The sequence below is a fragment of the Panthera pardus genome, unplaced genomic scaffold (genome assembly GCF_024362965.1).
Source record: "Panthera pardus isolate Hobbes unplaced genomic scaffold, ASM2436296v1 HiC_scaffold_11, whole genome shotgun sequence".
Classification (NCBI taxonomy): Eukaryota; Metazoa; Chordata; class Mammalia; order Carnivora; family Felidae; genus Panthera; species Panthera pardus.
Genome location: NW_026526666.1, coordinates 31533256 through 31548247, shown reverse-complemented (window position 1 = coordinate 31548247; position 14992 = coordinate 31533256). Strand labels below are relative to the sequence as shown.

The following is a 14992-nucleotide window of genomic DNA, read 5'->3' as shown; positions in this document are numbered from 1 at the left end:
TAGCCCATCAGCTTCAGTCTTACATAATTTTTGAATGCTGAGATCAATGTACCACCTTTGCTCTGTACATAAATCAGTGATGGATTAAAAATGGCTGCAAATATATTGCCATACTTCACAGAGTGAGGTAGATTTCATTTCTCCTGCCTTGGGCTGTCCCTAGGAACTATCCTGATCAACAGAATGCAACGAAAGGGCTGTTGAGTTCACTGGGTCTTAAGAGATCTTTAATTTCTTATTTTGCTCTTTGGAGCACTCTGTCTTGGAAGCTAGCCACGAGAGAGTGTCCTGCTGTTCAGAGGCCATGTTTGGTGCATGTAGAGAGAGAGAGAGAGCAGTGGGTACAAGTGGATAACCTTGTGTCTGAAACATTTAGGACCTTCCAAATTTTTCCAATTTTGTAGAAAATAGAAACAAAGGAGTACAGTTACGTTTTTGAAAAATTTAATCGTTATTTACAGTTAAAAATATATGCGAACAAATATGTTTACACAATCCATAATTTTAGAAAAAAATCAGTAGGCTTTTATATGTTATTGCAAAAAATTACAATGATTTAACTTAAGCACTAAGGTAAGCATAAAATTAAATGATCCCCATCAGATTTTTTGACGCCTTATCTAGCATTCCATATACCTTTTATTTATAGGCCTTAAAGGATTATAAACATGTGACACACAGTCATTAAGTCTAATATAAATTGCCTCATGATATAAACTTTCCTATTTAAGTTATACCCTTTGTGAGGATGAACAAAGAAAAGTCTTATTTAGCCCTCAGCTTATGGCATAGTTTCTATGCTGGTAGTTCTTTCCATCTTCTGGAGTACCCCTATTTTATTACCATGTGGGTTTTTTTTTTTCAGCTTAAAATCTAAGCAGACTGTTTACTAACTGTACCTAGGATTCACATCATTGCCCCTAGAGCCTACACGCACTTGAGAACCATACATTATTTCCCTAAGAAGCGAGGTTAGTTGTCCTTACCATTGGTGCCTCCCTCTGATGACATCCAGCATAAGACCACTTGGCAGGGGTGATACTCAACTCAGCCCATGACTTTGGCCAAATTCTACTTGACTTAGCTCATTGTGAATAACACCCCTTAGGCCACTTCTAATCCCCCCAATGCAAAAATGGAAAATTGGAGGGATGAATTTGAGTTATAAGACAAAGTTTTCCCTGATGGAACCAACCCAGTATCACCCCAAATAGAGACATTGATAAAATTCCCTTATGACACAATTCACAGTCTCTTTAAGGAAGCGATAATCAATTAAACTATGGAATTATTGAAATGTACATTTTACTAATTACAAGCCTTGAAACTATATAACTGTACAAAAGTTTGATACAATAATTATGAAGTTTATTTAAGTGGTGATTGTCCCAAGTTCTATAGTTTCTCATTCTTTTTTCTCTTTAGTGAAAGTGAATGAGGAAAGTTCTGATGTTTAGCTCTTTAAAGTAAGATGCATGTATCATCTTGTGAGACAATATTCCTCTGGAGATCCTGGATTTCGTTGTGAAGTCTTCTGCGTTCATCTTCGATTTCCCTATTGAGATTTACGGTCTGTTCCTAAAGAGTGATAAGTAAAACAATTGAGTTTAGCAGACACTCATGTCCAGATCACTTGAGGGGAAAAAGCCCAAATCATTGATTTTTCTTTGTTTATTTTAATCCATCAGTAAATAACCGAAGACAGTCCCTGAATTCTTTCCCATTCATGTGCATTTCTCATTCTTGGTCTCCTATTGTCTAATCCCTCTCCCATACCTCTCTCTCTAGTTCCAGGAACATCATCTCCCGATCCCTGAAATATTGGTGTCCCAAGAAATATACCCTGAGGCCCCCTCCTCCTTCTCCCCTTATTTTATACATCCTCCTCAGGTGATCTTTGTCACACCTCAACTTTAATTCTCATCTATACAGAAAGGAATGTCAGCTCTAGCTTGCAGAGGAGGGTGTGTAGGTGTGTAGGAGGGTGTGTAGGTGATCTCTACAATCACGTGAGGAGTCTGAGTCTCTGATGAGGCAATTTTTTCTAGGTCTTCACAGTTACGGGGCAGAAGTACAAGGAGAGCGAGGGGACCAAGAGCCTCAGGTTGACTATACCGCCCTTCAGTGCAGAGCTGTAATCTCAAGAGGGCTTGGAGCTTGTGCCTGGGAAACTGGGACCTGCTGGTCGACGGGCCACCCTGGGGAAGTGTTGTCTCGGAAGAGTATTCACCTAAGATTTTTCCACCAGGTTTGCAGAAACAAACCATTGCAGATCCTCCTCTCTGGGAAGGCAGTTTAGGTAACTTGCTGAGTCGATATTGACATTGTGTTCTCTCTCTTTGGAACTTCATTTTTCTCATTGCAGAAATAGGGACCTAATACTTGTGCTTCGCAATGAACAGGATAGGTGAGAGCATGAATGCAAAGTGCTTTGTATAGTGCGAAATAAATAGGAGCTACTGCTTTGTGAGCAATGATAATAGTAAAGGACTGAATGAAACAAACTGCAAGTAAAGGCCTTCAGAACCAGTGATGATTAAGGCAAGGACAGGGCATAGACACAAAAAGATGAATTAATTTAATAAGGTAATCACAACCAAAGAAGACTGTCTAGAGCAATGACCAAGATACCAACAGCAACAAAAACAAACAAGTGCTAATTACCAGGGGTTAGAAAGCTCCCGGGCGTTTCACACATATTAGTGCTTATTCTGGGCCACGCACAGTTCAAAACGCAAATGTTCTCACTTAATTATCAAAATAACCCTATCAAGTGGGTATTATTACTGTCTCTGTTTTCCACAAGAGGAAACCGAGGCACAGAACATATATTTAGGAGGTGGGAGCTGGGATTCATACCCGGGATATTTAACTCCAGAGTCCTTGTCCTGAGCCATAATACTATGCTGCCCCTCCCCTTTGTCACTGCTTCCTGCTGTCATCAATACAGGGAGGGGAGATGTGAGAAAACCCTGAGATGCAATAATTGATGAATACCTGGAATCGAAGTTGCAGGACCCTCTGCTGTTGTCTTAACTGGTACTCTTGGAACATTTCCATTTGTCTCACTTGTTCCAGATGGAGTCGCTGCCTTTGCTCCATCACTTGCTGGTTATACCTTTGAATTGCCTCCAACCTTTGTGCTTCAATCCTTGCAGCCTCTGCTTTCATACGTGCCTCTGAGGAAAAAAGAAAATGACAACCCTCTCTAGGATTAAAGGGCCTCTTCCTTCTGCTTCCCACTCTTGTGATTGCCTGGAACTGTGTTTCCCTTCCAGGAAACCATATTGCAGCTGACTGTATGTGCCCTGTTCACATTTAGGAATCATCTTTGGCATTCTTGCTCCAGTTTTCTGATCGCAGGTGAACCAGGCGAAATTAAGTTAAAATCTGTAGAAATGTCTGTCTTGCATCTCCTTCGTTTTCGTCTCACCTTCTATCACCTTTTGCCTCACTGTGAGAGCCAGGTCTGTCTGTAGGATGGTATCACTTGTAGACTGTTTGGACTGCAAATATTTCTGCAGAGCTTTCTCAGCCTAGGAACCCCAAAAACATGTAGTTAGAAGTAGGAAACCGTGACAAGGAATGTTACAAGCCTTTATTTCTTTTTTGTCCCAGGATCTTTTCCTTCATGTAAGTGCTCAGCCCCATACTTGGTAAAACTGCCAGTCAAGTCTCTTCTGTCACAGGGGTGGGTACAAGCCCTGGGCTGGCCAATCAGAGCATCCAAGGCCACTAGGTGCAAAGAATTTGGGTACAGGTGGGGAAATAACACGCGGATGTGTTAGAGGCGGGTACGGATGCTGGGCAAATATACTCTCTCCTGAGACTGAAGGCACGAAAGACTAGTTATGCTTGGAACTGTTGGTGTCACCCTGCTGCCATGCGGGGTGAGCCTGCCTGAGAATGAAACCAATAGTAAGGAAAACAGAACAAAAAACTGAAGTGGAGATTGAAAAGAAAGAAGGAAGGGGGGAAATCTATGACACTGTTTCAACTCCTGAACATAGCTATACTTGCAACGACATTTAAATGTCTTGCTTTTAGTTTAAGTGAGCCAAGGAATTACCATTTTTTCTCAAGCTAGCTTCGATTATTGGGATTCTGTGCCATGTAACCAAGACAGTCCCTTCATTACAGTGAATGTTCATGGTTGCAATAAAAGTCTGGTGAGTATGGTGACATACTTCAGTTTAATTCCACAGCTATGATTAGAGTATAAATACTTCCTTCCTGTCCTCATTGATTTTTGAAAGAAGCCCCTTAACACTTTCCTGCAATTGATAGATAAAACTCAGAATACCTGCATTCCTTTCCTGGGCTGCTGATAGTACCTTGCTTTCAGCTCTTCTGTCTTCTGAATGAAGAGAAAATGTCCTCCTGGCTTTGAATAAATCCCCTGCGTCACCTCATTTTCTAGAGGACCAAATATAGCCTGAAGTAAAGCTGAGCAACGGTTCCATGATGCCTCCATATTCTGGTTACAAAAGTCATCCTTTCTGGCTTCTAGCAGAGTCTTCAAAGGGATAAGCGGCCATGGAAAAACTGTTAGCAGCACTTCAGCATTTCTAGAAATGGTTCTCAAGAAGAATCTTTATATTTTTTCTAGAAACTGGAGGACTACAAGTAAGACTATATCCTTCCCACCAAAACCTAGAAAGGTTCCAAAGATGATACACTGTAGAAAAATTACTTTGCTTTTGTGTATGGAATCCCCTAAAACCTCTTTATTTTGCTATTTCTGCTTTGGATGTTGTCTTTAGACTACAGATCTCTAGCCTCAAGCCTTAATTTTAAATGCAACCTACTATTTGACAACATTTCTGGGGTTACCAGTGAGTAAGGGGAATGCAATACCTGGCTGGAATGATATAGTATGTGCTATTAAACCTGGAGACATAATCTTTTAGTAGGCCCATTTGGCAATTCTGTATGCTTATTTAATAAAAAAAGGAAAGCTAATGAATACCTTATGCATAAAATGTTTTAAGGGAAAAGATGACTCTACATAGGTGTAACGTGGTAAGGTGGGTTGTGTGTATGTGGAAGCTTCAGAATCTGTAGGGCCCAGAGTAGTCACATGTTTGTTTGTTTTCAGAATAACAGTGATAACTTGATCACAGAAGTGGTAATTATTATTTTTTCAGTCTAGTGAGGACTGCTTTTCATCATTCATCCCCTGTTTGCCTTTCATAGCAATAAAAATCAACTTTGCCTCTTATGGCTCATAAGTCCCATGAACTAGAGGGGGGAAAAAGATAATTACCTCTAATTGCTTCTGGAACTTTTGGTTCACATCCTTGAAAGAGTTCTTCATGAAGATTTCTGTGGCCTCCCTTTCACAGGCCCTGTGTAGGTCCAGGAGATCAGAGAGAGTTTCTGTGGGCAGCTGCACCTTCTGGTCCATCTGCTGGTCATAGTGGGCAATGGCCTTTTTCACTGCTGCTGAGTTCTTGATCTGGGCCAAGGCCACAACTGAGTTCTCCATGTAGGGCAGATCCCCACGGCTGATGGCATTAACACAGGTCTGCACTAGGCTCTTCAGATCTTCACAGGGGGAAGAGATGCTTATATTATTTGCAAGAAAGAGGGCATGTGGCACACTGGGTAATTCTGTGCATGTTAATTTCCCAACACATTGCCTGCATTTTCTTAGCATTCTGCACACTGTTCGTGTGGCCCAAATAAGTTCCTTTGGGAAATTATGTGACCAAGAAGCAAGATTGTTCTTTTTAAGATTGAAAAGAAAGTATTCAAAGGGGAAGACTCAAGATGTGTGTGATCATCCACGTTTCATCTTTTTCCCATTGTGGAATGAGAAAACGGTTATATAAAGTTAGGCATTTTCATTTGATTAGAAGGCTATGGGCCTTTTGCCTCTTTACTCTTCCCTTTATTTCCCTCTTCCTCAGGTTTCTATTCTCTTCAGAATTACCTTCAGTTTTTCACTTCAGTATGTAAAGCTGGCATGAGTGTTATCCTGCTCTAGAAAAGCACAAAGTAAGCACATTAGATTACGTCTCCTCTACCCTTTGTTGGAACTTTCCTGTTTGTCTCCCTTGTCCTTTGCATACTTTTGTTTGCACTCAACTTCCTTCCAGAGTGCAGTAATAATTTACAGACTTCTGAGACGTACAGATTGTAGGAGAAACTGGACCTAAAATTCTGCTTAGATTTCTTTTAGGGTTCTAGACAACCTGGGCCTCTGTTTAATGTTTATGTGAGCTTACTTCATTTCTACAGAGAATATATCCTCATCTTGTGTCTCCCAAAGGCTGTGATATATAATGTGCTCTATTGGTGAAACAAATGATGCCAACCCATGTGGGTTAGTCTAGTTCAATGATGGACCACTTATGGGGAGAACTTCTTTACCTTGACCTTTTTTTCAGGGTATGTTTCTATTTTGTTCTACTTTGGAGGCATTACTAAAAATGGACTAGAAATATTTTTGGTACGCACTGGAATTTCGTGAAATGCATTTTCAACATTGACAATGGAAGGAGAAACTTTTAACAGTACCCTATTCTATATGTTGAATTGAAGGAAAAACCTAAAAAAGGTACTCACGGGGTCCATTGACCTTGATGCCTCCTGAAAGAGTCTTAGTCTTGGAACGGTTGAAGATGTAGGAACAGAATGCTGCCACTTGTTGCACAAAATCAGGATCCAGCTCATCATTACGCAGTGTCTCAAGCTGGGCAAACTTCTTCCAGTGAGCAGGAGAGTCAAAGATAAAGCATTTCCTTATTGGAAAGAATTCTTTTATACATAGACGGGGCAAATTGAAATTTTGAAGGCTTTTATCGGTGCCTGGGGAAGGAAAAGTAGGATTCATTTAGTATAATATTAACATTTGTGTTAATTTATTCTCTTCAATTAAGTGTGCCTTCCACCTGATTATTTATTTCAATACATGTTCACAGAACCTAGGCAAAAAGCTAAAAGGTAACTAATCAGGGAAAGGAAAAGAAAATTTGCTCTAAGAACAGAGGAGTAATACAGTTTAATATTGATGAGTCTATTAGTTCACTATAAATTAATATTTATTTGGTAGTTTAGCCAGGTGACAATGAATTTAACTGCCTATACATGAGAGGTAATTTCTTGTATTAATTCTCTCTCTCTCTTCCCAAAACTGAAGTCCCTGTTACCTTCCTTTAGCTTCAGTGATTTCTCCAGGTATTCATCTGCTGTGATAAGTTGCCCGTCTATTTCTAGGTCTAGGTAGAAATCTCTCAGAGTCCACACTAAGTCTGGATAGAAGTTAGCAAAGTTAGTTGTATCTTCAACCCCATCAAGATCAGGTGAGGATACTGTCCAGAGCAGATTTGACAGTTCTGTCACATAGCTGGGATGCAGTTAAGGAAAACTCATGGATATAGGACTACTTTAAGCCCATATTTAATTCCATGTCTCCCTATACTTTTATTTCCCCTTTGGGTCTTAACCAACTCCTCATTTCATTTGTAAATATAAGGACTCTTTTTCTTGTACCTTAACACTTATTATGTTTTCATTTTTGTGTTTGATTCACAAAGACTCACAAACACAACTGGTGAATAGAGTTCTCTCTGGCTTTGGTGCCATCTTGGACCACAAAAGGATACTGCAACAAGTCCATAGCCCTCTGGTCAATTTTGTTCATAGTATTGTATACAAAGGTACTACTCAGTAGTATTGCCAGTGCAAATATCTGGGTATCATTCTTCTTGTCACCCTAGAAGAACAAATTTAAGTCATGTCTCATGGTATTCCCAGATGAGCAATCATTAAAAATAGTCCCTTGACCTACAAATGTTAAACAAGACCAACAAAAATGATTGTGAGAAACATATGAACTTTGAATAGAATAGTTCTATTAACATTGATAATTTTTATACAGAACCATATATTTTTAATTCATCACTTCCTTTTATAACTAGTTAGGTATTTGAAAAATGGATAGTCAAAGTTTGCGGAGTAACTAGAATACTTAAAATCAAGATTTACATCAAAAACACAAAAACAAGTATTGGTGAGGATGTGGAGAAAAAGGAACCCTTGTACACTGTTGATGGGAATGCAAACTGGTGCAACTATTGTGGAAAAAAGTATGGAGATTCCTTAAAAAGTTAAAAATAGGGGAGCCTGGGTGACTTAGTTGGTTAAGCGTCGGACTTCGGCTCAGGTCATGATCTCACAGTTTGTGAGTTCAAGCCCCGTGTCGGGCTCTGTGCTGACAGCTCAGAGCCTGGAGCCTGCTTCAAATTCTGTGTCTCCCTCTCTCTCTGCTCTTCCCCTGCTCATCCTCTGTCTCTCTGTCTCTCAAAAATAAATAAACATTAAAAAAAATTTTTAAGTTAAAAATAGAGGAATGCCTGGGTGGCTCATTGGTTAAGCATTTGACGTCGGCTCCAGTCATAATCTCATGGTTTGTGAGTCTGAGCCTCACGTTGGGCTCTGTGCTGACAGCTCAGAGCCTGGAGCCAGCTTCAAATTCTGTGTCTCCCTCTCTCTGCCCTTCCCCTGCTCATGCTTCGTCTCTCTGTCTCTATCTCAAAAACAAATAAACATTAAAAAAAAGTTAAAAATAGAATTACCATATGATCTAGTGATTCTATTATTGGGTATTTACCCAAATAATACAAAAGAAACTAATTTGAAAAGATATATGCACCCCATGTTTAGTGTGACATTATTTACAGTAGCCAAAATATGGAAGCTCCTCAAGTGTTGATAGATGAACGGATAAAGAATATGTGGAATTTATATACAACGGAACATTACTCATCTGTAAAAAAAGAATGAATTCTTGCCATTTGCAACAACATGGATCTAGAGGATATAATGCTAAGTGAAATAAGTCAGTCAGAGAAAGACAAGTAATTTCTTAAATAATTTCATAAAGACATATGATTTCACTCACGTGGAATTTAAGAAATAAAACAAAGAAAAAAGAGACAAAAATAAAAACCAGACTCTTAACTATAGAGAACAAACAGAAGGTTACCAGAGGGGAGGTGGGTGGGTGGGTAGATGGATGAAATAGCTGAAGAGGACTAAGAGTACACTTATAGTGATGAGCACTGAGTAATGTATAGAATTGTTGAATCTCTGATTCAACACCTGAAACTAATATAACAGTATACATTATTGTTGATCACATCATATAGTGATGTGCACTGAGTAATGTATAGAATTGTTGAATCTCTGATTCAACACCTGAAACTAATATAACAGTATACATTAATTATACTGGCATTAAAAAAATCAAGATTTTCAATTGTGTAAAACAAATTTGGCCTGTACACACATGCATGTATCTATTTTATTGACTAGTTATTTATTTTATTGACTAGTTATTACAGTACAATGCACAGTAATTCAGGAATGCCGGGGTGACTCAGTCAGTTAAGTGTCCCAACTCTTGATTTTGGCTCAGATCATGATCTCACAGTTCATGAGTTCGAGCTCCACATCAGGCTTCATGTTGACAGTGTGGCCCCGCTTGGGATTCTGTCTTCGTCTGTCTCTGCTCCTCCCCTGTGTGTGCTATCTCTCTCAGAATGAATAAATATTTTTTAAAAAAGAATTTAAAAAACACACACTAATTCATATTACTGATCTTATCCAATACTCAAAACAGTGCCATAAGATAGCTTTATAACTACTATCTCCAATTGTTATAGATGAGAAAAACTAAAGCACAAAATGAGGTGACTGTTTTGATTTTGTGATAAATCAAAAGCAAAATGAAAACATAAAAGACTAGGGAAGTTCAAGGGAAAGATTCAGTTATGTGCTAGAGCCAGTTCTTACTAGGTCACAGGAGCTAACTGTATACATCTATTCTGAACCTGCAGTTTGTTGGAATCAACCATGATGGGAGTATTTAGAAAACTGGCAGGTGCTACCAGTCAAGGCTTCCCCCCCCCCCCCCCCCCCCCCCCCCCCGCGGACTCAGTGGGCTGGTTGTTAAATACCAGCATAGAACTGGAAAAAAGTCCATGTGTCTACTGTTCAAATGTTAAGTTGGATAAGACCAAAGAGGAAATAAAAGATTTGGGGGAGTTTTGCTTGTCAAAGTCAGAGAGCTACAAGTGCCAGAACCCTGATTTGAATCCAAGATCCTCTGACCCAGAGCTCACTCCTAATCACTCTTCTCTGCAGGATCAGACTTAGGACAGTGGTTTTATTTGTATCATCTTTTCCGTATTTCAGTTAACTTCCTAACTCCATATTTTAGTGTCTTGTCCCAGTCATGATTCTGGCTTATAAATATATTTTTCTCATCTGAGATTTCCAAGTCTTGACTATTAAAAATAATAGAAAAGGAAAAAAAGGTATACTCCGTCAAGTAGAAGTACAAATTTAGAAAAACAAAACAAAACATAAAACCTCCCTGTGTAAAGAATGTTCAGAGGTGGGGAGGAATCAAAAGGGATTCCTGTTCCTTACCTTCTCTACATCTCCTAGACCCTCTGTGTCCAGAAGAACTAGGGTGTGGTCTGGCTTCTTGGGATGAGGCATACACCACATCCAGATTCCTTTGGTGTGAGACTGCACTGTAGATCCAATAGAGAAGCCTGCAAGGGGTAGGGGAGAGGTTGTAATAGAGGAGGGGATCTGCCAGTTGGAGACCTTCTTGACAACTGAACTTGGGTTTAAGAAATTCAAGATGAGGACACGTCAAAAACTATAACCAATATTGATCTGAATTAGAATAGAGGAATGGAAAAATTAAAATATCAAATATCATAGGTTGGAAATTTGATGTTTTTCCTTTTTACAAGAATGTCATGCTGCTAAAATTTTAATAGTTTATAATTGCATATATAGAAATTATTTTATTGGGGCACCTGGATGTCTCAGTTGGTTGAATGTTCAACTCTTGATTTCCACTCAGGTCATGATCCCAGTGTTGTGGGATTGAGCCCCACATTGGGCTCTGTGCTGAGTGTGGAGCCTGCTTAAGATTCTCTCCCTCTCCCTCTCCCTCTCTCCCTCCCCCCTTCCTTTGCCCCTCACCCCTGTTTGTGCTCTCTCTCTCCCTCTCCCAAAAACTAAAATTTTAAAAACAATAAAAAATTATTTTATTGACGTCTTACTCCTTAAGATTGGAAAGTATGTTTTTCCCAAGGCAATACTAAGGGGAAAAAAAGAGGTGATATGTCAGGAAAAGACCTCTGCCTTTGTTTCTCGGGACATAATTAGCCAGCTATGACCCAAACATCAGTTTTCAATATTCCTCCGCGTTCTCTAACTTCCCGTCCTTGCATCACCACATTCAATGCAGGCAGTGTAGGTGGACAGAAGGGACTCGGCGGAGCTTTTTGGCGCCACTCACCCTTGTTCTTCCCAGCCAGCTTGTTCATCAGGTAGGATTTGCCTGTGCGGTAGAGGCCCACAATAGCCACCACCACGAGAGGATTCTTGGTGGCCGACAGGATCTCCAAAGCTTCCTGATTAACCACCAGTTGCCCTTCAGTGTTCTCAATGAGGCACACTGGGGCCGGCATGCGGATCTCTGAGGCCATGTTCCCTGGTCTGCAAGGGAAGAGATGAGATGGACTGAAATATCCAGTCTTACCGAAGAGAAGGTCATTTTACTTTCTGAACTTGGTGACGTACTGCTTCCCCAAATGGCCTCAGTTTCTGAAGAAAGTTTTGAAAAAAGGACAGCCAAGAGGGTCAGAGTAAAAAAGCTGTAGGCCCTAAGGAGGACTATATTATAGGCTGCCCCATTGGTTCTTAAATGTTTAATGGGCATAAGGAAATCCATTTCATGAGTTTTACCTACTGACTAGTTTAAATCTGACTCCTTCCCTTTGGTTTCTGGCTTACTTATGTTTCTTAGTTTTTACCTCCGTGAATCCTTAGATTGAATCTTTAGGACCACTATTTGCCATATTACGCTTGCTTGGCCTTTATCAGCTTGCTTCACTCTCATTTAGGGCTATGTCTAGTCAAACCATATTATGTTAAATCTTGCCATGTCATTATGTAGCACTAACAAATCATAATTGTTTACTTGTAGCTGTACTTTTAAGGAATTTTTTTGTATAGCTATAGTAGTGCCTTCAACCAAAACTTCAGTGCATAATTGTTTTATGAATGAGGGAGTAAGTGAAAATACTTCTTAAAGAATACTTGACCATTTATTTTCTAACTTCTAGGCATCAATTCCTCTAACCTGAAGAGTTCCTGCTAAAGCATTTTAGGCTATCTGATACTCAAGCAAATGTTTGCTTTTCTGCTTTGCCTTATAAAGGGCAATTTTCTTCCATTGTAGACATGGTTATTTACTACAGAAGCTAAAAACCCAACATCTGCTTGGCTTTTTCTTTCACTAAAATCATGCAATGAAAAATTATGGATTCCCTTATTAGCCAGTGGTAAAACTGCTTTTTAAAAATTATAAAACCCCCTTCTTCCCTCTTCCTTATAGCTAATGCACTGGAAACTATTCAGGTGACAAATAAAAACAAACTGGTTATGAGCAGATCATAGGTGATCCTTTGCAAATGAGATAGCATCATGGACTCGGAAGCCAGGAAATACCCAGGCCAACCTGAACCCAGAGAGGGATTCCATGATTTTACAGACTCATATGCCAAGTCTCTTTCCATTCTGACATATATCCAATACAGTATTAGTACCTTACATTTGTAGATTTCTGGTTGCCTGATTTGTATAAAGCAGGGATCATAATCATTTTTAGACTACAAAGGTATGGGGAACTGGCAGTGATGATCTACAACAATTATCTAGGAAAACAGAAGATACACAATCAGTCTGCAGATGTTGGAGGCTTACAAGCTGTTGTGCTTTGGGATGATGTCGCTCATGGGAGAGGGAGTAGATTTGTCTGAATATTGAGAACTCCTGAGGAATAATTTAGTACTGTGTATTTCCATTAATAGAAGTATTTTACACATTGCTCCCAAATGATATCTGGGTGGCATCTTAATACTTTAGGAGAGCCCAGTCTCCAAAATATCTTTGCAAATTCAATGTGTTCACACCGACATATAACTATTGTTTTGCCATCCCTAACCCGAACTGTGATGTGTGCTCTGAGATGCATCCTTCTTAATTTTGTTAGAGCCTCATAAACTTTTGTAAATAAAAACAGTGCAAGAATGGATACGCACACAAACACACACAAATATACATTTTGGCTTTGAAGTAAGGCAGACTTGATTTTCAGTACCAGCCCTACAACTGGCTATCTGTATGATACTGGCATTTCTACTCAACACTCTTAGCCTGTTTGTGAAAAAATGGAAGTAAATAAAATAGTTGTATGTACCAGTATAACTGCTAGCTTAAAAAAAGAGAGCTGCAGGAGATGGGGAAAAAGTATAAAGAAGGAAAATGTGAGGAAATATAGGAGAAAAAGTTCAGAAGTACTAAGTGATGAGGTATCTAGAAGAAACCATCTGTTTTCAGCCAAACAAGTCTAGTTGGTTTTGTTTGTAATTGTTGCTTTTTGCTTTTGTGTTGTTTTTGGTTTGAGTTTGGAGGAGGAGGAAAAGCTCTTAGCAAGGAGACAAGCGGAAATCAAACAAGAAGGAGATGCCTGAAGTATGTGCCATGATAAGAAATTCAAAGGTGTGAGTTCTAAGGAGCGATCAAAATTTCCAGACACTATGGACGGGTCGAGTTGGGCAACTGGACTGAAGTGATTCCATAATAGTAGAGGCAATAGAGTAGTAGAAATAGAACCTAGCACAAAAAGCTTTAAGGAATGAGTGTGAGCCAAGAAGTGAAAATCAATTAATCCAGTACTATTTCTAAAGGAAGAAATCCACCTTCAAAGTACAAGACTATGACTAAAAATGTGCAGCTGTTTTCATTAAACCTCTTCATTGTTCACTCCGAGTTTCAATTTTTTTCTTTTTCCATTTTTAACAATGTAAGCAAGCTGTTTGCATTGCGTCTCACTCATTTCTCTTTCTCACAAAAATAATACAGTCACAATTCTTCAAACATTCAGGCTGCAGCTTGAGGTAACTTAATCAGGTTTTATCAAAAGACAAAGGTAACATAAGTGGCAGTTATGATCTCCATAGATCCTAAGGTGGCAAAGGGAGGAAAACAGTGTTAAGACATTTCAGATTGTCGGTTTAGTCCCCACACATGCACATGTCTAATCCATCAGTAAGCAGACATAGCTGGGGCTTGAGGAACTCTGCCACCTGTCTTACAACACCACAATTTAGTCTTTAATGACATCTAATGGTGCACATCAGGTTTCGGCTGCATATCCTGGATAGAAAGTTTTTAAAACATTCTGACCACTGGCAAATCTTCTCCACCCTTGCCCCAATCTTACCTTAACTGTAAAATTAGTAGCAGAGATACTTTAGAGCAGGTAAGAAATTCTGCTGCTTACATGAAAATGTGCCAGGAGTCCCTTGTTCCTCAGTTTAGCTGTGTTGGTTTCTGATATACTTCTTACCCGGTCCTGGGGATTTCTTACCACCACCCACTCCCCCAGACCTTCAGAGGTCAGGTGATTAGAATATGAAATAAAAACCAAAAGTGGTAAGTCTTCAAAACCTCACTACAGAAACTAAAACCACAAAGCAAGCTCAGTAAGTCGTTTCAACGGTAACTTCCTGAATATTTCTCACTGAACAAGCTGGGTGTATTTGGCCTGAATTCTCAGAAACTGCATGTATTAGTGGAAGAGACTGTTTTGCAACCTTTGAGACTGCAACTTGGAGATTGCGGTTATTTGCAATTTTTTTTAATACTCCAAGTCTTGTCCTTAGGGCTGTGAGAAACCATAAGTCCACAGTTACAGTGAATATAACCCCAAAGTATGTATGAATTTTGTGAATATACTATTTTTGTTTGTTTTTATATATCTGGGGGCTCCGGTATTTGGCGCATAGACATTTATAATTGTTAGCTCTTCCTGATGGATAGACCCTGTAATTATTATATAATGCCCTTCTTCATCTCTTGTTACTGCCTTTAATTTAAAGTCTAGTTTGTCTGA

General features: G+C 39.4%; 1 protein-coding gene across 2 annotated transcripts; it reads right to left on the bottom strand.

Annotated features, from left to right (window-relative positions):
- Positions 1–427: 427 nt before the first annotated feature.
- LOC109246241 (guanylate-binding protein 5-like) lies at positions 428–14499 on the bottom strand. 2 transcript variants are annotated; one of them, XM_053892818.1, is made up of 11 exons: positions 14381–14499; positions 11330–11529; positions 10441–10568; positions 7611–7720; positions 7155–7351; positions 6571–6813; positions 5267–5547; positions 4304–4516; positions 3434–3536; positions 2998–3179; positions 428–1578 (listed from the first exon to the last, which is right to left on the bottom strand). In XM_053892818.1, the coding sequence occupies exons 2-11, from the start codon at positions 11517–11519 to the stop codon at positions 1462–1464; spliced, it is 1764 nt and encodes a 587-aa protein (XP_053748793.1). In that variant the 5' UTR covers positions 11520–11529; positions 14381–14499; the 3' UTR covers positions 428–1461. The 2 variants fall into 2 exon arrangements, with proteins under 2 accessions (XP_053748793.1, XP_053748792.1); XM_053892817.1 differs by having other exon boundaries at positions 14321–14466.
- Between the last annotated feature and the right edge of the window lie 493 nt (positions 14500–14992).

Excerpts from the sequence above, each read along its gene's own strand:
- LOC109246241 (XM_053892818.1), bottom strand. The coding sequence starts at position 11,519 with ATGGCCTCAGAGATCCGCATGCCGGCCCCAGTGTGCCTCATTGAGAAC. Across the intron at positions 10,569-11,329 it reads GCTGGCTGGGAAGAACAAGG|GCTTCTCTATTGGATCTACA; the intron begins GTGAGTGGCGCC and ends TACCCCTTGCAG. Across the intron at positions 7,352-7,610 it reads AGGGCTATGGACTTGTTGCA|CTATGTGACAGAACTGTCAA; the intron begins GTATCCTTTTGT and ends ACTGCATCCCAG.